Source organism: Panicum virgatum, chromosome 9N (genome assembly GCF_016808335.1).
Source record: "Panicum virgatum strain AP13 chromosome 9N, P.virgatum_v5, whole genome shotgun sequence".
NCBI classification, from domain to species: Eukaryota; Viridiplantae; Streptophyta; class Magnoliopsida; order Poales; family Poaceae; genus Panicum; species Panicum virgatum.
The window spans coordinates 688,169-712,866 of NC_053153.1; the positions used below are offsets into that span (position 1 = coordinate 688,169).

At 48.0% G+C, this 24,698-nt stretch overlaps 1 protein-coding gene across 1 annotated transcript; it reads right to left on the minus strand.

The window, feature by feature from the left end:
• Positions 1-5,486: 5,486 nt before the first annotated feature.
• Positions 5,487-9,321, minus strand: LOC120687387 (heat stress transcription factor A-1-like). Its single transcript, XM_039969364.1, has 2 exons — positions 8,725-9,321; positions 5,487-6,992 (listed from the first exon to the last, which is right to left on the minus strand). The coding sequence occupies exons 1-2, from the start codon at positions 9,058-9,060 to the stop codon at positions 5,760-5,762; spliced, it is 1,569 nt and encodes a 522-aa protein (XP_039825298.1). The 5' UTR covers positions 9,061-9,321; the 3' UTR covers positions 5,487-5,759.
• Between the last annotated feature and the right edge of the window lie 15,377 nt (positions 9,322-24,698).

Consider the following 24,698-nt stretch of genomic DNA (forward strand, 5'->3'; position numbering starts at 1 on the left):
AAATGGTTATTTTGAAACATTGATGAGTAATTTTTGGGTAAATTAGGAAGAGGACGTGATGATAAAGTGCACTCCCTAGTGTGATGCCCGGTGACATGGCAATGTTGTCAATATGAACCAACTTACTTGATGAAGCTAGTCTTGATCTCCGGAGAAGGAGTAGTAGCTATTTTTGGCTCCGGAAATGAACCAAGACCTCTCTTGCCATAGTCACGGGCATTGTTGAAGAGAATCTCCTTGTGGATGTATTCTCCTCTTGAGAGCTTCTCCACACTACTCTTGAGGCTTGTCACTTGATCCATCAATTCCTTTTCCCTAGAAGGTGCAAACTCGGGCAAAGCATTAGTAGCATTTTCATTGATGAGTAGGTCATCACATGAAGTAGAAGCATTGACTTTTACCAAATTTTCATTGGTAGAGTTCTCAAGACTTGAGTCAATGACTTCATAGGCAAATTCAAGTTCTTGATACTTGTGAGCCAACTCCCTATGCTCTTGTTTAAGCTTTTTGTGGCTCTCTTCAACTTGCTTAGCAAGTACAAGTGACTCATTGTGCTTTTTGAGCAAGTCATTGTACTTGCCAAGCAAGTCGGAGTGGGCAAGCTCTAACTTGGCATGAGTGCTCTCGAGAACCTTGACTTTGCCATTTTCCCTCTTGATAACGGATGTATACTCATTAATGAGGTTAGCAAACTCATTAGGGTCAAGCTCATCATCACTATCATCTTCACTCTCACATACCTTAGAGTTACCTTTGGCCATGAGGCACATTGGAGGTGAAGGTAGCGATGGTTCTTCATTTGTGAGGGCGATGGTGACGATATCTTCTTCCTCATCGCTTGACTCTTCGCTTTATGAGACATCGGTCACCCATTCTTGTTTTTCTACCAAGAAGCTTCTCTTGGTGTTGCCCTTTTTCTTTGGGAAGAGCTTGGTCTTCTTGTCTTGGCTCTTTTTCTTCCCAAGTTTCTTGTTTTTGTTCTTCCTTTCTTCTTCTTCATCATCGCTTGAATCATGGCGATGCTTGCTCTTGTTATCCTTGTCTCTTTTGTCCGGCTTGGAGCAATTTGGACGGATGTGACCTTTTTCTCCACAATTGTAGCAAATTTTGTTCTTGACATCCATTGGCCGGAACATTTTTCTTTTAGAGTCAAAGTTGAAACCCTTTTTATTGATCTTGTCATTCAAGCGTGTGAACTTTCTCATCATGAGAGCAAGTTCTCCATCATCTTCAACATCGGATGAGCTTTCATGATGATCATCTTCTTCATTGCTTGAGCTTGATTCTTGCTTGATCATTTTGAGCTTGCGGGATTTGGTTGCCTTGGTCTTTAGAGCAATTGATTTGATTGAAGTTGGCTCTTCGGACATACCAAGGATACCCATTTCATGAGCGCGAATTTCGCCCACAAGTTCTCCTACTTCCATTGAGTCAAGATTCTCCTTTTGAAGCATTGCATTGATGATGTTGTACTTGGGCTTCGGGAGGAGCATGAGAATCTTGCGATTGATGGAGCCACTGTCAATTTTGGATATTTCAAGTGCATTAATGTCCTTGACAATGACATTTAAGCGAGAATACATATCATTGCAATTTTCATGAGCTAGCATTTTAAAGAAATCATATTTAGCTCTAAACAAGTGATATTTTTGCTCACGAACTTTAGTTGAGCCTTCATGAATTTCAATGAGCTCCTTCCAAATATCACTTGCTAAGTCCATGCCATTAACTCTAGCAAAGACTTCCTCACTAATGGCTTCGAAAATTGCATTTCTAGCCTTGGCATTCCATTTTAATTGTTCCGAGGTGGGAGTTCCGGTGAACCTGGTCTTTGTTGCCAACCACACTTCGGGGGCAATCGCATCAAGGTATGCGGCCATGCGAACTTTCCAATAAGCAAAGTTCTTACCCTCGAAGTGAGGAGGCGAACCACCCATCTTGCCATAGCTCTAGGCGGTGAAGCCTAATGATCCAAATGAGCAACGAGGCTCCGATACCAATTGAAAGGATCGATGGACCAAGAGGGGGGTGAATTGGGCCTTTTTCAATTTCTAAAACACAATAAAGCAACCTTAACCTATGCAATGCTAGTAAGACACCAATTCACCAACCGGATAACTAAGCTACCTACACAAGCTATGAGAGATATAACGAGAAGAAAAACCTAGCAAGGTAGAGCTAAGTTATGATCTCTAAGTCAAGCACATGAATAAATTGCACGAAAGAAAATACTTGAATAAAGAGAGTGGACAAGTGACGACCGGATTTTTTTCCCGTGGTATCGATGTGTTGGCACACACCCCTAATCCACGTTGTGACACTCACAAAGAGTTTTATCACCTCCCAAGTCACTGAGACGAGGGCGCTCACTAAGAGTCTCCGTTCACCATCCCGGCGTGGTGGAGATCAAGCCACGTACAATCTTCTTCTCCGGGCTCCCACAATCCTTGACAAGCTCCGCGAGAAACACCTCGATCACCAAGATCGCCTAGGTGATGCCAATCACCAAGAGTAACAAGCTAGGGCCTTCACTTGAGCAAGAACCGATCACCAAGAACGGATGCACACAAGCTTCACTCTACTCAAGTCCTTAGCCTTGCTTCTCGAATGATTGAATGATCAATTTGATGGAAGATGAAGCTCAAGGTGGCTCTTGGCTATTGTATATGTGTATGGATGTTGCCTGGTGTCAAGAGTAGCAAAATGGCCCATTGGAGGGGTATATATAGGCAGCTCACACGAATAGAGCCATTGGAGAAAAGCTGCCAGAAAACTGCGTAGCGCCGGTTAATCCGACGATCCTCCAATAGCCAGCGTCGGTTTAACCGATGAATGTAAACTGCCCCTTCTGAAAACTAGCCGTTACAACATGGGCAGATTAACCGACGTATCATCGGTTTAACCGGTAAGTGTAGTTGTCCACTGATCAACTGAAAAACCAAGTCTCTAGACAACTGCACCGACGTTAACTCAAACCAAATCGTCGGTTTAACCGGTGAGTATAATCTTGAAATACCCTGGAAAAACTAACTCTCTGGACAACTGCACCGATGTTAATTTTGAACATCGTCGGTTAATCCGGTGTTAATACTGTCCAGACACTGATCACAGCGTTTAACCGACGTATAGAAAATGGTCAGCATCGGTTAAACCGGTGTATTGAACTTTTTCTGTTTTTACCTTTTCTGATTTGAGTCTTGAATGAAAACCAAATATTCTTGAGATATGAGTTGAAAACCACTTATTTGAACTTCTAAGAACCTGAGTGACCATAGTGTGCATCCATTTTTGAAAGATCATATCCATGCTCAAGTTACTTGGCCTTAACCCCTCTTAATAGTGCGACCTCTACAAAACTATAAAACCTATACTAATCTAAGTGTCCTTCTCAACCTTGTGACACTTAGTACTAGAAAGATCCTTAGTCTTGTTATAATCTTGAGTCGAATATGAGATCGCCTTTTTGAATAATGAAATTGAGGGGCCTCTTTTGACATATGACCAAATGAGCGATAATGATTTATTAAGCTGCACAAACTCATTAGTCACAATAAAAGTTGTCATTAATCACCGAAACATACCTTGAGGGCCTAGATGCTTACATGTGTCGATAACATTTCCACTTAAACTGGCCTAAGTGCAGATATCAACCGTGTTCATATAATTTGCAAATTATTAGTATTTGTAGATGGGATGACATTTCAAATCGGCACCTCATGGATATTACTGACTGTCCACAAACCACCATAATGTTTGCCGTGCATATATCTCTTCTATACCAAATATTCTGAATCGCACAATACATTCACACAAAATCATGATTGACTTGGAGAAGGAAATATATTAAGGTATATGTAGAAAAAACAAGTACTCACTGCACTCCAAAATGTACTACAGATCGTTTTGGCAAATCTAGATATATAGATTTTATTATGCACCTAGATAATTATTGTGTCTAAATATATAACAAAAAATATGCATCTAGATTTGTCAAAATGACTTACAATTTGGAAAAGAGGGAGTAATAGCTTTGCAGCTTCTCATTTCAGTATTTTGTGTATGCTAGTATGTTACAATTATCTAAAACAAATTTAAGTAAGTAATCCATACAAAAGGGTACAAAAGCTATTCCAAAACAAACTAACAAAATAGAACGATGTGTTGCTGGAAATCTAGCATTGTATCAAAGATCATAATAGTTTTAAGAAATAATATGAAGCAACTACAATTATGCATGCACGTGAAAAGTTGCATAACGCATGGTAAATATAAAAAGCAGATTGCACGCAGAGCTTGTGGCTGGTACCCACACATAGAGGAATCTACATTTACTAAGACAAATAAAAGTGTGTATTTTGCTTTTTTTTACAACGACAAATCTGATGTTGGCAAGCAAATGGTATATATGCAGGAGTCCAATATTAGTTACGGATGAATAGTATATGTAAACAAGAAAATTACATCTACAAATATCTCACGAAAAGATTTGTAGCCTAGTAGTAACAAGTGCCTCAGCAGCACCTGGGGTCTTGAGTTTGATTCACTGTGGGAGCGAATATTCTAAGATTTAACATTGTATTTTTAGTGGTAGATAACATTCCCGTTGATAGCTAGGCGCATGTGATGTCTTCATCAATCTCGAGGATTCGCCAGTTCAGTCTTCGAATATGCTCACAGAGGTAGATTTGCGTACGTGCGATTAGAGGTGTGGGTGTAGTGTGTTGTAAATGCCGAGCTGTATTGTGTATTCTAAATAAAAATAAAAATATACAAATACTTCAATTTATAAAATAGCATTATCCAAAAATCCTAAGAAGTAACAAAACTACGTCTACCATGAGACACTGGCCAAGCGCGGCAAAAGCCGCGCACAGTTTCTAGTGTGGGTTGCTGAAAACCACCTCCCATTTCCTGCGACTGTTTGTTGTACTACTGATGTGTGTAGAGTAGTGGTCGGCGACCGAGTTCTGTGCCTCCCAACTACTACTACAGCAAGGTCTGTTAGCAATCTTTAACTGCAATGGAAATCCACGCCCAAGGTTAAGGTCTTCGGTTCAAGGGTTTGGGTGGGTTTACAAAGGACGGCAGGAGAGCACTTGACTGGGTCCATACCATATCAGGGTCATCATCAAAGAAAGGTCATCAAGAAACTGAGCATACTACAGGGTTGTGAATGTAATAATGTCTTCTTACATTAGCTATCAGACAGAGAGAAAAAAAAAGAGCAATGCTGTAACATCAGTTACTTTGCTTTCATGGTCTTATTGGCTGAAAAGAAATAAACGGATGGGAGGAATCAATATTTCAGTTTTCAAAGTCTTGTCAAACATCTAAAGTCAATTCAGTTTAATGAGGCTACGAAAATCGATCTCCCACCTTCACCTACTGTGGCTGCAAGTGAAAGCAACCCAAGCTTTCGCTAGCCTCTGGATGAATACAGTGTCAGTACTGCCCCTGCCCGATGTTAATTGCAACCAGGTAACATGGCAACAAAAATACAAACTATCAGCAATAATCATGCAGATTTGACAAGTTACCATTGTTCTGTTCTCAAGCCTGCCAAACCTAGATACAAGCAGGTGAATTCCTGGAGCGTACCAAGATCATTCATGGGTGGAACATTGAATCCCCCCGCATATAGGTTGAGTGGTTGATATATCAGCATATCATTTCAGCAATAAGGACAATCTTAAACATTAACAAAAAGGGTAGGCGACGCTTCCAAAGCTTATTACCAGCCTACCTTAGGATAATACATCTCACCCCCTGTGATTTGGTGATAGAAGGCCCATCTGTTCCGTAAGGTTAGCCACGTGCTCCACTTTTTTCCATCCATTCTCCGGTAGTGTCTCCCTTGTATCTAGTACACCTGAATCAACTTCATCGTTATCAACAGATAGAGGGCTGCCAACCAGGAACTGCTCCCAGAAGGAATCGACAATTGCTGGCAGCTTCTGAGTCTCATCATTGTACAAAATCTCATCAGTCTCGATGGGGACACTGTCATCACCCTCTTCGGCCAGGGGAAACTCAGGTCCAGGCATCCCAAAGGGTCCTCCAGGAATATCAGAGTCATCAGATACTATGTCAGCCAGATCTGGGAATTCCGGAATAGTGATATCACTCCCTGGTGCTATAGGCTTTGAAACAGGAGGCACAACACTCATGTTGGGAACTTGGTTGGATGAGCTGTTGTCCAAAACAACTGGACACTGGATTTCAGGAGCCACTGAAGACGAACAGATAGCTGAAAGCCCAGAGCTCGCAGCCACATACGGCAAACCTGAGTTAGCTGGAACCTCTGCAAGGGTTACCCCAGAATTTCTGGTCGACGAAGAGCTGTCAAAACCTTGAGCGGCTGGCAGATAATTCTCCAGTAGAAAATTATCTGAATTGCCCACAGATTCAAATCTATGTGAAACATCTAGCTTTAGGATCTTCCTCAGCATTGCTTTGGCAGCTTCGTTGATCATAGGCTGATACTTGACAATTTGACCGTCCAATGAGGCAGAAGCACTTTCAGAGTCTAGGCCGTCATCTTGCTTGGGCAGCCTCCTCTTCTTGTTCACGGCTACTATTCTCCTCCTGCTGTTCTCATTTTGCTGTACGAACTGTGCTAGGAAACCAGGACTTTGCATTGCTTTGGCCAGGAAAGACATCATCTGTTGCTGCCGTGACTCCATCCCTTGAAGACGCTTCCCCAAAGTCTGCAGCTGATGGTCAGTTGTCTGCTGTTGCTGTCTCAGCCTGACAAGCTCTTGCATAAGAACATTCTTATCCCTTTTCAGCCGTTCTATCTCTTCCTCCAGCCCAAATTTACCGACCTCAACACAGGCTGGCAAAGGAGCGTTCTGCAATTGGGGCTGCTGCGGCTGGCTGTTCCCCTGCAACGATGGTTTCCTTCTGTTGATAGTCTTCAATAGATGTTTTTGTCCTCTCAGAAAACCCTCATTTGCAAATTCCCATCTGTCTGGATCAACCTTTCTAAACCCCTGATCAAAAGGCAGCAATGAGATCATAAGAGTGCAATAAAGTCAGAGAGAATCTTACTGTTGGCTGTCAATAGAGTGCATGTAGTTAAACTTATGTGCAAGTAATTAAACTAAAGACAATCTTATGAAGATGTAAACATAAAATCAAAAAGAATTGAGTTATTCTGAATTCCTGATGCAGGGGATAGTTCAACAATGAGCAATCACTAGCTCAGAAAACAAGCTAAAGAAATACAAAACCGAAAAAAAATTCAGCATAGGGTCGCACAGAGCATATTTTTATTTTTATTTTACAACTCCATAGGGTTATAAAGTGCAGGCAGGTTATTGGTGCAAAATATCTGATAGTGACATACAGAGTCAGTAATGGTGTATTCAGGTCTGATTAAAAGCCTCAGAAATTAACAATCTAAATGTAAATTCCAAAAGAATGTGGTTTTATGCCTTATTCAAATATCAATAAGCAGAGGAGACAAATACAACAGCACAACATGCACCTGAATGGGGCCAGAAATATTCTTAGCTTACAAATAACAGTTTATGATTTATATTCACATAAACTCATGAGGTCTCTTTTCAGCAGCATTTATTGTCTACTTAACAAGAGACAAGTTGCTTGTTCTATGGCTAAATCAGAAACCAGAAATAGCGTGTAACCATGCAACATAAACAGTCAACTGTTCCTACGTATCTAGACGTTGGCATCTCATAACTGCACAGGCTTGAACTGGTTCTGAAGTATAATGCAGGAACAATTCTACGCCATAGTCACAGGGATTGAGGTCGAATGCGAGTTCCGGGGCCTAGGACATTGTCCCCATTGGAGGGTGAGGGTCGAACAGGGTGCACATCCTGATGGAGGCAGTGCTGTTGTCCCTTTAGGTATCGTGGTGTGAGGTGCAACCTTGAATGATAACAAATGAGTATCTAAAAGACAAATGTACCCAAACATAATACGAATCTAGTATTATGGATCATATGCAGTACTGAATCTATGAATTCTTTTGGCGGTTAAGAAATACATGTTGGGTATAAAATGTAAAGGGTACATACAGAACTAGTCAGCTCCATGTGCTTATGTCAAGAGGTGACTCTAGTAGGTAAAAGTAGCAAACAAATAGAAGCATCCAACAAGCAAATTATTTTAAGAAAGGCACTAGCAGGCCTGAAACTTTGATGCCACCAACTCAACCCAACAGATCTTTGACTTTCTATAGGATGGTGCTCAGTTTGACAGATGACAAAGTTCATGAGCATACTGAGCAAGTGGCGTGCTGAAGTGTCAGATTAACCGTATGATCTCAGTATCTAAAGAAGAATCTTCCTCGAGCAAATAAGTGGCCACGTGGTAGAATTTACCTTGAAGAAAAAATCAGAGCTGATAAACTACGAGCCATGTAGTAGATAGAATTTGTAGTAGGTAGAATTTCGGAAGGCAATATTCCAAGTTTCAGTCTGGTCGGTCACAAACAGGCAGTGATGCTAATTGACTGATAAAACCTAGGAGGTCTAAGGAAATCTGGCTGTGAAACAAATGCTGCAGTATGTAGCAGCTGCCATTCTGAACTTGAGAAGAGTTAAAACATGTTAGAAGCACACAGGATCCATTCAAGTTGTCACCGTCTATCCTTTGACCCTTGTGGATGGATTTATTTGTCGAGACTGCTATCCCATTGTCTGAAGCGTAGACTAACCAAGCAGAGGCAGAAAGTAAGCGTGTGCGGTGACTTACATATGTGTTGAGCTGCCTGACGAAGGAGGAGAAGTTGCTGTGCTTGAAGTACTTGGGCAGGAGGTCCCTGGCGAACTCGGGCGTGTTCCAGACGATGAAGCTGTTGTTCCCGGGGCCCCAGGACACGACGTCGTCCGTGGCCGGGTCGTCGACCATCTCGTAGGTCTTCATGAGGAAGGGCGGCGGCGGCGCGGCGGCCGCCCCGCCGTTACCCACCGCCGCGTGAGCGGTCGCGGCCGCAGGGGCCGGGGCCACTGGAGGCGCCACCGCCGTGGTCACCGTCGCCGCGGCCGCCGCAGCAGCAGCAGCAGCAGCAGCCGCGACACCGCCCTGCATATCCCGCGCGATCCGTACGGCGGCCGTTCACGCCGCCATGGGGGGACGGGACGAGGACTAGGGTTAGGAGGCCCGCGCGGGGGGGTGGGGATGGGGAGGCGATTGCAGGCAGCGAGTGGGTGGGTTCTCCGCGGAATATTTGGGTGGCGAGGGCCGGCGCCGCCGCTACTAGCAGCCTATTTTTGCAAGCAATTGCAGAGAAGGGGGGAGGCGAGAGAAGAGGAAAGGGGAATTGAAATGGGCATGGGCGAGGGAGGAGATAGAGGTGGGCTTGGGCGCCGCAATTTAAATAGTTTTTTATTAGCGGGGTGTTTGCGTAAAATAGCGCGCAGCCTTAGAGCAAGTTTTACTGTTGCGCTAGCAGCCGGCGAAAAGAAAGCCAGCGTGGGTGAGCATTAAATGCTGGAGCAGGAGCGGCAGCGAGCGGCGCAGTCCATCCGGCCAATGGGCGGTGTGCACAGCAGCAGCGCAGCGAATGGCAGCGCACGGGCCCGCTTTGCGCCGGCGACTCCCGACGCGCTCGTTTTATTCTCTTTCCTCGTTTCTCGCTCCTCCACATTGGATTCAGATGATGTGGCTGCTCTCTTCGCCAGCTGAGTGTGCCTTGTAATACTTGCTCTTAACCTAAGAGCAAGTATTATAGAAGGTTGAGAGCTTACGTGGAGGAGAGATAAAACAGGAGAGAGAAGGTGGTGGGCGGTTGCTGAAGCGCCGGCTGAGGCGGGTTGAGAGGCCAAAATGCTGCTGCCATTGGCTAAAAACTGCTAGTGCGCATTAATTTCCAATGGGCCCGCCACCATGGAGCCTTCTCCCAGCCCGCTGCCGGCGTTTCTTAGGGCACGTACAACGGGCGTCTTTTTCCCGTCTCCGTGATGATTTTTTTTCAGAAAACCCCCCAGCCCAGTCGAGAGACGAGCTCCCCGTCGTCTCGCGAGGCGACGCCCCTGTCCCGTGCTCCAAGGCGGAGGAGACGATGCAGCTCCCCTTGTACGGCCTCGTCTCCCAGAGACGACGACGCGCTTGGATCCCGCGCGGGCAGCGGCCGATGGCCACAATCGAGCAGTATTGGGCGCGCGGGAGTTTTTCGCGCCAAATCCATCTCCACCCCCCCAAATCCATATCCATCTCCCGGCTCTGACTTCCCCCAATCCAGATCTATCTGCACCTCACGCAGAGAAGTTCGCGAGCGGAGCTGGTGGCAACGATTCCTCCCAGCGCGCGGCTCCACCTTGACGACGGCTGCACGTGTGCAGCTCCCGCCGCGCCGAGAACCGCCGCCTCGCCGAGCTCGAGCAGCAGCTCGTCGCTACTGCGACGCACTGACCGCAAGGCCGCAGGTGTGAGCTGGCGCGCCGCCGCGCGGCTCCGCCTGCAGCGGGAGGCCGAAGCAGCCAAGAAGCGGCAGGGGCGCACGAACCACCATCGCCGAGCTCGAGCAGCAGCTCGTCGCCGCCACGGCGCCCCGACCGCAAGGCCGCACACGTGAGCTGGCACGCTGCCGTGAGGATCCGGTCACCACTTCCCCCAATCCGCTCATCATTCTGCACCTCGCACCCTCCTCGTCTCCAATTTGGTGCGCCTGAGATGTCCATGGATGGATTTCCGTTCCCTCCTTCACCGTCTCCAGCTTGGTTTGATGCGGCCAGCAGTGATCCCTCTTCTCCGGGATCATGGTAATCACTCAAAACACATAGCTCGCAGTGCACTTTTTTCTGTTATTATTACTCCACAATATTGTGTGTTGCTATTGTGTGCTCGATCATGTTTGATGCTGGTATTGTGCTACGTAGTTAAAACTTCGATTCAGTTGCTTCCTTTTACTCTGCTGCTAATGCTGATAGCTTTGTAACAAAGCATTTCTTAGCAGCCTTGCGTGCTGCAAAAACTAAATGACTCGAAAATTGCATTCAGATAACAGATACATGAAGGATGGCAGAAAAAGCAAAAATGTAGTTGTTGCAACTTTGTTAAATTGCAATTGGAAGCGCCCTTGTTAGCAAAGTTTTGGTGTTCAGAATTGACTGTTCAGAAATCTGAAACTGCATTCACGGTAGCTGATTACCTTAAGCAATCATGTTCAATGCACTTCATGTGCAATTGTGCATTGTGTACTTTAAAAAAAAATAAATGATGTGTACACCTTTACACCTGATGATTGAATTACTTTTTACAGCTATAGAAATCAGACCTTTTGATTTTTGGGGCAATCTTCTGACTTAACATATTCATGTCATGTTTACACTGAATAAAAAATCAACATGGGAAGGGCTGAACTCTGCGTTACTGCTCTGAATTGGGGCTGCATCTGCATTTATCCTTTAGGACCAAGTCTTGGAACCAAATTTACCTCTGCACCTCGGGCCCCAATTCATTACATATTTGCCAAATAATTAAGGTGTTGAAATGTCCCATGCTCTTGGCCTGCCAGTTGTATGTTTGCTTATGATTTCTTTTCTGAAAACAGAAATACTATCTATGTTTCGTGCAGGGACAAAGATCCACGTCCATCTAGTGGATTCATGGGCTACTTCAGAAATCAGCCACACAACTTTCATATGGCTGGTGCACCTATTTACAACAGCCCTTTGAATAGACCACTGTCCAACAATGAGCACATATGGCAACGCTGGAAACAAAGGAAATTAGACAAGAAAGTTGTTTGAACTATGCATAATATAATTATTATTGATGTTTCTCAAAAATATTGTAATCCTGTTGCTCTTATTTATGCTCCATACATTTCTATCAACTAGCCACACAATGGTATACAAAAAATTATTTACAAGCTGATCCTACCTATATGCAAAGCATTAAACAGCTTTAGAGACAGACCCAGTCTGTGAATTGTATCATCTGTCTTTATATCTGTCTGTATGGTATGGAACCCCGTCTATGGGTTGTACATGCCCTTATAAAACTTGCTCTAAAAGAGCAACATACATACTGTCGGTACCCTGTAGCAGGGATACCCCCTCTTGCTGTGTCTAGGCAAGGATCTTGTAGTTATCCTTAACTACATCCAAACAGCCGGACCCCTGCGGTCCGGAGTCCTGTTCTCCCAGCAGCGGCCCGGACCGTTCCACAGTTGGGAAAGGTCCGGAGACACCACGTGTCCCGGAAGAGGCAGGAACTCGTGCGCAAGAAGCCGGAGCTCCGGACCTCCCAAGGAGACCGGACCCCCGCAGGGTCCCGGACCCCTCATGGGGTCCCGGACCCCCTGTATAGTAACCGGACCCCTCACTAAGGGAAGAAATCGGCACCCCGCGTCGGGGTGGTCTGGGGACGCCACGTGTCTGCAAGATATGGCTGTTTGGGTTTCCTTACTAACGTTCACCCACCATTGCATTCATTGCGGTTGGTGGACGTCTGCATTGATATGACAGAAGCTGAGGCGTTTCATTGACCAGGGGACACTATTGATCGCGTATTACCAAGGCAGTGAAGCCGCTGGCGCCGCCCATACCGCATCTGCCAGCCTGCCGTGACAGATGGATACGACGGCTCGGCTTCGCCCATTATGACGCTACATAATAGCCTCAGCAGGCCACGCCGCAAGCTACGCTACTCCAACGGGCGCCTCGCTGATGGGACAAGAGAAGACCCCCCTGAGTCAGAGGAGCAGCAGTACGCATATCGGAGGAAAGATTCGCTACCACTGTAGCCACAGTCACGTTGGGCCCACCTGTCGGGGCATCAACGTTCTATGTATCCGCTCCCCCTTGATCTATAAAAGGAGGGGGCGCCGCTAGAAAACCTCAGGCTGGGCAAGAGCCAAGGCCAGCAGAGGATAGGTTCATACACACCACCAAGAACAATACATCTCCCAGTGGACGTAGGGTATTACGCTCCGGCGGCCCGAACCACTCTAAATCGTGTGTTCTTGAGTCCTTGTCTCAGTGTAGATCCAGCCCCATCGTCTAGTACTTCCCCGAGTACTCCCTCACTGGGAATAGGCGGGTGCGTTCCGCCACCCGGCTGTGGGTACCCCTAGAACCCCACAACATTTTGGCGCCGTCCGTGGGGAGCGTCAGGCGCAGGTTGGATCTTCAGGCCTCTGGGCTGTGTTCTTCCTCTGCAACGACGAACTTGAAGATGAAGGAAGGCAGGGCCACACTCACTCCACCTGTCTTGGCACCGGCGCGGCAACACCCTCGGTGCGGCGGCGCACGACAGCGACGCCTGCTGTGCGTCGCCACTGCGACACCTCGGAGCCGGCGTAGCGGCGCACAACGGAGGCGCCGCTGGGTGCTGCTGCCCCTACGTCGACTCAAGGTTTTCTCTCAAGCAACGGCCACACCTCCTCTGCGGTGGCATGGTGTCGGCTCAAGGCTTCCTCTCAACATGGAGCCTGGAGCCGACGGCCATCCCGGAGGAAGTGGACCGTGTCGTCCTGCCGTCTCCAGCACCGGAGATCCACCTCAGCGTTGCTCGGTGCTGCTGCAGACAGGACCCCGCCACCTCGCGCGGGGGCCCCTGGCGCTAGCACCAAGGACAAGCCGGCGAATGACCGCACTTCTCCACGCGTCGCACCGGTCCATCTGCTGCGCAAGGGCTCTGGTTTCCATCGGCAACGGCGACGGCAGGGGGAGGGGGCCTCTTCCATTCAAAGCCAAAGAATTTGTCTCATGCCATGTAAGCATGTGACAGCTCTTAGGCAAGGAGGGGTCCCCCGAGCTCCCGAGGTGATGCTGGATGATGCGGTTCAGGCACGTCCAGGGCGCATTCACCTCCGAAGAAGAACACGCTGTATAGCATGCAGCCGTAGGTTACTCCTAAGAAAAGACTAAGAGAATTCCTCCTTTGTAATAACGTGGCGCCTACGTGTGTGTCCAGAGCGGTCAAGGTCCGACCTTGTAAACCCGACCTCTGGCCCTATCACACAAACAGGCAAAAAACGGTCCGGAGCGGTGGAGGTCCGACCTCGTAATCCCGACCTCTGATGTATACCGTGACAACCACAATAATAAAGGAGATTTTCTTTCTCGGTTTTACCTAGGCTCCGCCCTGGGTTACATTTATTCGCCTTGGTTTAACTATTCTTTCCTCTTGAACGGAGTTTCCCTTGTTGCTAACAATTCAAATTAAGCTGCTAGCTATGGTCAGGTGAAGACACCCCTTCTAGCTGGAAGGCAGTCCGGACCCCTGAGGACCTGCTCTGGAGAAGTGGTGCTTGTATCCTGGGGTAGAGAAGCTCCGCGTAGCTTAGCCTGGTAATGTACCCTAAGTTTACGTACTTCACTACCCTGTTACAAGTACTCTAGTATCCAGGACTGCTGTCCTTAGAGGTCCCGGGCTCCCTTCTAGTATAAGGCTTGGTTTCTTTACACCTTACTATGAGGTCTGGTAGCATGCTTCATCAGATCGTCAGCAACGGTTGCTCCAAGTCCACTCCGGTGGCCCGCTCCGGCGGAGACCGCTCGCCACGGTCGCCCAAGTCCACTCCGGTGGCCCGCTCCGGCGGAGACCGCTCGCCACGGTCGCTCCAAGTCCACTCCGGTGGCCCGCTCCGGCGGAGACCGCTCGCCACGGTCGCTCCAAGTCCACTCCGGTGGCCCGCTCCGGCGGAGACCGCTCGCCACGGTCGTCCAAGTCCACTCCGGTGGCCCGCTCCGGCGGAGACCGCTCGCCACGGTCGCCCAAGTCCACTCCGGTGGCCCGCTTCGGCGGAGACCGCTCGCCACGGTCGCTCCAAGTCCACTCCGGTGGCCCGCTCCGGCGGAGACCGCTCGCCACGGTCGCTCCAAGTCCACTCCGGTGGCCCGCTCCGGCGGAGACCGCTCGCCACGGTCGACAAAAGCCGGGTCCGGGAAGTGGTGCTTGCTCCCGGAGCGATCCGAAGTCTGTGTAGCCGCTTAGCTTAGTTCCGTACCCTAAGCCTACACCTTCGTCGCCCTATGGAGAGCACTCTAGTACCTAAATCTGGCAACAGGTGTACCGGCCTCAGGGGTCCGGGACTCCCGCTCTCTACACGAGCACATCAACGCGATCAAGTTGCGTAGAAACCCATCCTGATAGTGGCCCCACCCGCGGGTTCGTACCTCTCCCGAGGTGGGCCCGGGGGCCACTGTCGGTACCCTATAGCAGGGATACCCCCTCTTGCTGTGTCTAGGCAAGGATCTTGTAGTTATCCTTAACTACATCCAAACAGCCGGACCCCTGCGGTCCGGAGTCCTGTTCTCCCAGCAGCGGCCCGGACCGTTCCACAGTTGGGAAAGGTCCGGAGACACCACGTGTCCCGGAAGAGGCAGGAACTCGTGCGCAAGAAGCCGGGGCTCCGGACCTCCCAAGGAGACCGGACCCCCGCAGGGTCCCGGACCCCTCATGGGGTCCCGGACCCCCTGTATAGTAACCGGACCCCTTACTAAGGGAAGAAATCGGCACCCCGCGTCGGGGTGGTCTGGGGACGCCACGTGTCTGCAAGATATGGCTGTTTGGGTTTCCTTACTAACGTTCACCCACCATTGCATTCATTGCGGTTGGTGGACGTCTGCATTGATATGACAGAAGCTGAGGCGTTTCATTGACCAGGGGACACTATTGATCGCGTATTACCAAGGCAGTGAAGCCGCTGGCGCCGCCCATACCGCATCTGCCAGCCTGCCGTGACAGATGGATACGACGGCTCGGCTTCGCTCATTATGACGCTACATAATAGCCTCAGCAGGCCACGCCGCAAGCTACGCTACTCCAACGGGCGCCTCGCTGATGGGACAAGAGAAGACCCCCCTGAGTCAGAGGAGCAGCAGTACGCATATCGGAGGAAAGATTCGCTACCACTGTAGCCACAGTCACGTTGGGCCCACCTGTCGGGGCATCAACGTTCTATGTATCCGCTCCCCCTTAATCTATAAAAGGAGGGGGCGCCGCTAGAAAACCTCAGGCTGGGCAAGAGCCAAGGCCAGCAGAGGATAGGTTCATACACACCACCAAGAACAATACATCTCCCAGTGGACGTAGGGTATTACGCTCCGGCGGCCCGAACCACTCTAAATCGTGTGTTCTTGAGTCTTTGTCTCAGCGTAGATCCAGCCCCATCGTCTAGTACTTCCCCGAGTACTCCCTCACTGGGAATAGGCGGGTGCGTTCCGCCACCCGGCTGTGGGTACCCCTAGAACCCCACAACACATACTGTACCATCGGAGGTTGTCTCTCAATCAATCAATCTATCTATCTATGCTATGATCTTGGGAAAAGAGAAAGGTGTTGGCTGAATGCATGCGTTATGTACCATCCATACGGCCATGTTGGTTGATCGTTCATCTTTAGCAATATTGAATCCACATTCTAGTCAATAGGGGTGGGCATTCCGTTCGGTTCCTCTGTTTTCGAAGAAATTCGGTTCCTAGAAAATAGGAACTGATCGGTTCCAAGAAATTTCAGGAACCGAGTATTTTAGTTCTCGGTTATTTCGGTTCGGTTTCGGTTCTAACCGAACTAACCGAATTTTTTTACCGGAAGCTAAGATAACAAGAAAAATATACATGTTCTATAGCAAATTTAAACAATACTTCCTCTACTTTAGAGAATAATAATTGAGAAGGGAACAATAACAATATAGTAAGAGAAATACATGGCAATTGAAGTATGATACATCACATGTAAACTAAATATACTCTTACAAAATGCAAAGTTTATGTAATTCGGTTCTTTCGGTTAATTCAGTTACCCGAGGGTAGGAACCGAATTTTGTTTTGGTTATTTTGGTTCCACGCTTTCTGGAACTGAATAGGGAACCGATTTTTTCGGTTTCGGTTATTTCGGTTTCGGTTATTTCGGTTCGGTTCTTGGTTCTCGGTTAATTATGCCCACCCCTACTAGTCAACATATTTGTGTTTGCAAGAGCGAAAGAGGTTTGCTTAACTGTTAGACATATCAATATTTGCACCCAAGTAATGGGACAAGTGCTTTTTTCCAGAAAAAATCCATTTTGACTATCCAACTATCACCTGAACTTGATTTTGATCATGCAACTCTAAATTGGGTATTCTTGACAACCAACCCATGAAAACTGTTTATACTGGCTCTTCAGTTGTTTTGAAAAGTGGTTTCGCTCACGTGGACGACACATGGCAGTAGGACATATATGACAACTCATTTTTCTATTTTATCTCATCTTTCTCTGTTTTTCTGTATTTCTCTCCTCCATCTTCCCTAGGAGGCACCATCACGGATGAGCGCGTTGACTCACCGGCAAAGTGGTTATATTACGATCTACAAGAATCATACCTGTAACACCCCTGTGTTAATCATCCCGCTAATCACGAGTTAACTCACTAATCGTGGACTCAAATTCGTCGTTAACGCTAATCGCGTTCCCTTAGTAATCTTTGTTTTAGTCGTTTTCAATCTCGTTTTTGTCCTTGATCTGAGCTCCAAATCAACTTCCGCCCAAAACGAAAGTTGTAGATCTTTTAATCCTCTACAACTTTTATTTTGGCCAAATTTCAAGTTGTTATATGAAATTTGGAGTTTTATTTGGTCAAAATCAAGTCAATTCATTGAACCGGGGCACTGTTCCTCACTGTTCTCGATACTGTGACGCTCGCCGGCCATACCGGCGACTGTGCTCGTCTGCGCCTCCTCCACGCGTCGGCCGTCGACGATCCTCGCACGCCGCGCTGCGCGAGCTTATCCAGTCGCAGTGCCGTTTCTCGTTTCTCCTCCCTTCCATCCCCGTCCTCGGGCTCACGCGAAGCTAGGTCGAGCAGAGCTTGCCGCCGTCCGTCCCGCCGACCACCCCTCACCACCCCGCCTCGATTCGTCGCGCCCGGAGCTGCACAGACTCGCCGTCCACCCACTCCGACCACCCACGAGCGCGGCCGCACCCCTACCCCGGCCAAATCGAGCTCAGACCGTCGCCCGCCATTGCTGTCTTCCCCGAGCTCCGCCCCTCTACGCCGAGCTTCCACCTCCGGCCGTCCTCCGAGCGAAACGAGCCCTAGGCGAGCTCCCCAGCAACCTGCTCGTGCTACTCGACTCTTTCCCTACCCGAATCCGCTCTGCGCCGCCGCCGTTTGGCCGCCGCGCCGCCGCGGACGTGCTGGGCGCCGCCCGCGCACGTCGCCGGCTCCCCCTGCGCCTCCCTTCGCGCCACCACCGCGCGCCCCTAGGCCGCTTGGCCTCCCTGAAACTCGCGCCGCCCATCCCTCCGTCGCCTTGCACCGCCGTGGCCGGAACGGCTCGGCGCCGCCGCATGCGCCGCCGCATCCCGCCGCCGCACGCCGCGGGCAGAGCCCGCGCGGCTCTGGGCCGCGCCACCGCGCACGCCGACGCCGCCTGGTCGCGTTGCTGCTTGCTCCGCACCCCAGCGCCGCCGCCTGGCCTTGCCTTGGCCGCGCCGGCCGTGCCACCACCGCGCCACCCCTGCTGCCGCCGCGAGCCACCGCCGCCCTACCCGTGCGCGCCCCTGGGCCCCGCCCCGTGCGCGCTGCCTGCCGCCCAGCACCCTCGGCCGCCCCGGGCCACGGCTCGCCCAGCAGCGCCGCCGCGGCTGCCTGGCCGCGCGCCGGCCGCCCGTGCGGGCGGAGCAGAGGAAGGGGGGACGGGAGCTGGGCCGGGCTCACTGACGGGTGGGCCCCGGCGGTCAGCCCCCCCTTTACCTTTTATGCTTTCAATTTCCATTTCTTTATTTCGGCTGAAATGTTCTTAAATGCATAGAAAATCACAGAAAAATGCGAAAAATGCCAAACAAATTTTGTTAGGTTTCTAAAATCATGATCTTCAGAGGAAAAATACTTAAGCATGCTTTTTTTTATCAATTTTGCTCTGATGAAAATTCAATTTGTGTTTAACCTAGTTTATTTTGTACCACTTGTTCTATAACTTTAAAAATTATGTAAAATTTGCAGTGGCTTACTCTTGGTATGTGTAATCCGCTATAAAAATTTCAGGTGTTGGTATTGTGCACTTTTGTGTAGATCTGTTTATGTTCCATTTACCTTGCTAGGGTTATTTTAAATGCTTTGTTAGCAGCAGCTTTTGTTGGAAAATTTTGGGTGGCATGCTTACTGCTTTCACGTTGATCTGGTTAAATTTTGTTGCTAGGTCATGTTTGCAAGTTAGGGTTTTGCTTATAATTTTTGCCATAGCTATGCTCTTTTCCTTGTTTATGTTGTTAGTTATTGTTTCATGCATGTGTAACCTTAGCAATGCAAGTATCGGTTTTAATCCATGATGCTTTAAGCTAATTTAGTAGTTGTTTTTGGAAGGAAACACTTCAGGCTAAAATATTTTGAAATTGACATCGCATCAGCAGCACTCATGCTTTGCCCTGTGTTCTAATTGTGCATGGCATATTTTTTTTATTCGTGTAGACGCCACGAACGAAGCTGTCCACGAGCTGATCGCTGAGCCGGTCCAGGAGCCACGAGCAGAAGAGCCGCAGAAGGACGCCGTTGAGCCCGCTCCAGAGGTTTTCGTTAACCCCGCTGACCTGCAAGGCAAGCCCCGGAGCATAACCATAATTTAAATTATTCAATGTTTATTTAAGTATTGTGCATTTATGTTCTAGGAGTTGAATGGAACCATAGTATGCATGTTTTCCCTAGGTACCGTGGGCCTATACTAGTATGCAGGTGTCGATAGAAATGCTCTGCTAAATAGGATTTCGGTAGAAGTCGAGTGATTACTGTCACTCGCGAGTTTAGGATTTTGATTCCTTAGCTATGGCTTTGAAATGAATTGTTGAGTAAAGAGAAATGGAGACCGGACGGAAATGAATTGGATTAATGGTATGGAATGGATGAAAAGAAATCTCCGCCTGTGTCGATTGAGGACCGTTCCGTTGTTGGCAGTGTTGACTGAGTTTGAACAGTACTAACCACACGCCGGAAGTAGGAGGTAGTCGAAATCGGTAAGCTAATTACCTGAATTGCAACGATACTTTGAATCACGATCTGCTACTCTGGGAGTGGAATGATGGCGGGTGTTGGATAGTATGTCGCCTCGGGGTTCTCAGAGAGTTCGCCGTGAGGGACCCTTCACCCGGGTTTTGGCAGGCGTGATTCAGACGTCGGGGTGATGATGGGAACAGTTGACGTGTGTGACCCGACGGGGTTTACGCGTGTCGTGTGAGTTATGTCCACCTTGCAAGGTTAAATCGGATCGATTCGTCGTCTCTCCCGGTTAAGAGAACCTTGGTCACTTTGTCACATCGTAGTAAGAAAGTGGAATGAAAGAGGAATGTAAAAGGTTGGTTTGTGAGTTACTGAAAGATAATCTGTTCCACCATGTGTGCTCTAGATGTTTAGGCAAATTTAGTTAATACTCGCTATACTAAATGGAGCTAAAATATTGAAAGTAAGGATTCACTTCTAGCAGCCTTTCAGCAAAAGAACTCCAGAGCCAAAAAGCTTTGCATGTCTAAGTAATGGGCTAAGTATACCCAAAGTCGGGTAAGCCTTGCTGAGTATTAGTATACTCAGGGTTGTTGTTGAATCCTTTTAAGCAGGTTGTGTCCCCGCTGATTTCGAGGAGATCTGTGCGTCCTGGATTGGACAGCCGCTTCCTCCGGGTTGGACCGTCGAGTGGGCCCCGTCTTCCCCGTGAAGGTTGGGCAGGTTGGCGTCACATCGGTGGGCAGGATGTGGAGCTCACCTTTTATCGTCGTCGTAGTTATCGTATTGTATTTCAAACTCAGTTTTAAACTTCCGCTGTGTTTTAAACTCTGTCGCTTGTATTAAGACTTTTATGTAAAACCTGTGTTGTAAATTAATTTGAAGATTTCTGTATGCTGGTAACACCTGTGCTCGTCTTCGTACGGGTCTAAGTGCAATTGTGATCCTGGAGTACAGTAGTTTAATCGGGATTTTACCCGACAGCCTGTCAGGTTACACCGTTTTAAGTGCATAGTAACTTGATTAAATATTAAGATGATGGTTAGCGCATTTAAGCCGGTTTAATTTGGACGGTGCTGCTACAGTTGGCATCAGAGCTCTAAATTGCACTGGGGTGATTACCTTGCAACGATTTCGGGTTTTTCGAAAAGTTGACGCTAGATGCGCTAAGGAATAGAATAGATAGTTCGTATGCCCTAAATATGTATATAAATTAGGTGGCAACTAAGTATCTATTTTATTCCAGCACTTCCAGCTTTTACTTTTTGTTAAACCATACTTCTGTAACGACGCACCTCCGCTAAGGTAAGCAAGGTGAGCATTCTTGGTTGTCCTTTAGAATAGCCCACGTGTTTATACGTGCGCGGGTCCCGTATGATGAGCATACGAGGAGGTGATAAGACTCAATTCAAATGAGCCTGTCGCTATCTGCCGCCTGATATGGAGTGCGGATTTCATGCCGTGTGATTGTGATCACGGTCATTTCGTAAGGCAATGTTACGAGATGTAAACCTGTCATACGGTTGGCCATGACCGTGACCCTTGGGACACGTCTACCCTTGGATGTCCCGTAAGGCAAGTGTACGGGAAGTGAATACGTTGTTACCTCTACACGATTTTCGAATCTTAAAATGTCAAGTCGATCCACCGTCCTGGTCCTCTCTCAGCAAAATTTTCGAAAAATCCTCGTATTTCGATTAGAACACATTCCATTCGTTACCTCTACACGAGTAACATTATACGTACAATTTGAACACCAAAACACATTGGAATCAAAATTTGGAATCAAAATTTGTTCAATATAAAACTTTATAAAAAATTCAAAAACTATAACTTTATTATAGAGCAAATTGTAAAATTCAAAACCCTCTCGCATTTTGTTTGCATAAATGCTTACATACGATCCGTTATACCTACAATTTGGACACCAAAACGTCTTCAAATAAAAAATGATCAATACAAAAGTTACTTAGAATTTAAAAACTGCATCTCTAATATATACTAAATTTCAAATTCAAAAACTTCTAAAAACTTTTGAATATAAAAAATGCTCAAAATTTCAAAATCTAAAACTTTACTACACAATAAAATTGTAAATTCAAAATATTTTAGTAATTCGTTCAACATAACATCTTATTTTTCTAAAAATATAATATTGTATCATCGTTCTTTTATGATTTCTCATACGACCTCCACAATAACGCGTCACGTTTTAATATAACGCCTACTTTCTTAAGATAAACATCATGTCTATTAATTTCCTTATGATTTCTTAAATATCTCAAGTACCCAACAAATTATGCTCCGTCATGTCTAATAAATTATTTTACTCCTTCTTTCATAATAATAATAATACAACAACAAATTTTATACTACTTTTATTTTGATATCCAAAATAATATACTCACTCTGTCACAAAATATAAGCATTTCTAAGTTTGATCAAAGTCAAATATGTTCCACTTTAATCATCAATATACTTATAAATGAATTATTTTATATTTAGACATATATTATGATAACGGCTTTCATACCGAATCTATTAATATTATTTTATTTTATAGATCTTTTTAAATTATTTACTATTGATTGTCAAAATTAAATAAATTTGATTTTGACCAACCTATTATGGGCAGGGTTAACCAAACCGGTGGGAACCGGTCCGGTTTGACCGGTTTCGGTTTGGGCCGGTACCAAACTGGCCCAAATTCAAAATTCAAATTTAAATTCAAAAAAATGAAAAATTCCTAAAAAATTCCTAAAAATACTTCAAGGTGCTACGAATCTAATGGTGTCAAATTTTCTCAAAAAATCGTCCATTTAGTATAGTTTGCGGGCATATGAAGTGAAATAAAAAAGAAAAAAATGGGCCGGCCCATTAAAGCCCACCACATATGGCGACCGGTAAATCGGTCAAACCGGGAAACCACTTTTAAACCGTCGGATTTTTTAGTTAAAACACCGGTAACCGGTCAGACCGGACCGGTAACCGGTCAGACCGGTCGGAACCGGTTACACATGTGCTTTTGAATTTGAATTTGAATTCAATCGGTTTCTACTGGTTTTCGATCAAACCGGTCCGGTAAACCGCTACCGGAGGGCGGCGGTTTGACCGGACCGGTCGATTTTGTAAACCCCTGATTATGGGACGAAAGGAGTACTGCTTAAATAATACTGCCACGATAATAAAATAACTAAAATATATATCAAATGTAACAGCGGACTACAGACCGCAACACCTGTTTAGAAAATATATATTTTACCCGTACACAACCATTACAAATACCTACGTACAGGGGGTGCAGAATCTGGACGGGATACACGCGGAAGCCACGGGTTTTTCTAGTTGACTCGAGTCACACACACGAGGGGTATTTAACTATTTGCCATTTTTATGGTTGCCGCTTCTTTAAAAACCATTCTTACAATTGCTCATACATATTTGCCACTCCTCGACACGTGAAACTAACTATTTGTCAATTTTACCTACGTGGCACGCCATGTCACCCGCCCGTGTGGAGAGGCTATTGGAAATGTCGATGCTACCCCTGCCAGCTCCTCTCTATCTTTCTGCCCGTGGGACCCACCCATCGTCTCCTACCTTGAGCCACCAGATCCCATCCCCTGCTCCGCCCGCATGCCGCTCTCGCCGCCGCCGCTCCGATTGAGGAACTAGGGAAGCAGAGGAGGGCATGGAGTGGGGAGGCGGTTCCCCTGCGCTTCGGCTCGCCGCTGCCCTGCACGCCAGCCATGGCCCCGCACGGTCGCCGCTACTCTCGCCTGCAGTGCGCCACGCCGCGCTGCTGCTACCGCCTGCCCTGCGCCACACCGTGCGGCCGTCCCGAGCGCTCCACGCCGCTCAGAGCGCCGCCGCTAGTACACCTCCGCGTTGCTGCGCGGCCATCCGGAGCAGGGGAGGGGGGTGCCCGGCCCGCCGCGCGCTTAGCCGCCGCCACGAGCTCCGCCGCTTGGTCCGCCGCGCGCTCCGCCGTGCAGGGTGCCACACGCTCCGCCCACGGCCGAAGCAGGGGAGGGCTGCGCCCGCTCGGCCTACTCGCCCGCCCACGGAGCTCGCCCGTACGGTGCGGGATGCGGGGTAGTGAGGCGGCGGGGGATGCAGGGGTGTGGGCGGCGGGGGATGCTGGGGAGGAGGCGCGCCGGCGGAGGGGGGCGCACTCCGCCGGCCGTCGCCGCCAAGCCGCAGGCCCGACCCCACCTCCGCCGTCGCGCAGGTCCGCCGCGCGCCCACGCCGTTGCGCACGCACGCCGCCGCGCACGCACGCCGCCAGATGCGCTCACGCCGTCGGATGCACTCACGCACGGGCTCTCCGCCTGCAGTGCCACGGGAGCAGCAGCACGCACGTGCGTTACCACCGTCGGACTTGCAGGATGGCTCCGGGCCTCGGGACGCCGCGTCGTCGGCGACGAGGACCGAGGAGGAACCGCGCCCACTGCTTTTCGGCTGGAGGAAGAGGAAAACGAAGGTGGAAGAAACGAGTGGGTCCCACCAATCATATACATGCAAAGAGAGAGTGTTGTATACTAAGAAAAGGCATGGGCACTGAAGTCTTTTCGCACGGTTGATCCATACTGACACGGCAACTTAACGTGCCACGTCGGACGAAATGGTATATATGTAGACTTCTGCGAAAAGAAGTGGCAAATACATAGGAGCACCATAAAGATGGCTTTCGAAGGAGCAGCAACAGTAAGGTTGATAAATAATTAAGGGAAAATTTGATTCATGCCATCACAACTCCGTGAAATTGGGTTTCATGTTCAAAATCATGTCACTCAATGGCAT

Bases quoted from the DNA above. Each gene is read 5' to 3' on its own strand.
- LOC120687387 (XM_039969364.1), bottom strand. From the start codon at position 9,060: ATGCAGGGCGGTGTCGCGGCTGCTGCTGCTGCTGCTGCTGCGGCGGCC. The intron at 6,993-8,724 runs GTAAGTCACCGC...CCTTTTGATCAG, and splicing joins TCAGGCAGCTCAACACATAT to GGGTTTAGAAAGGTTGATCC.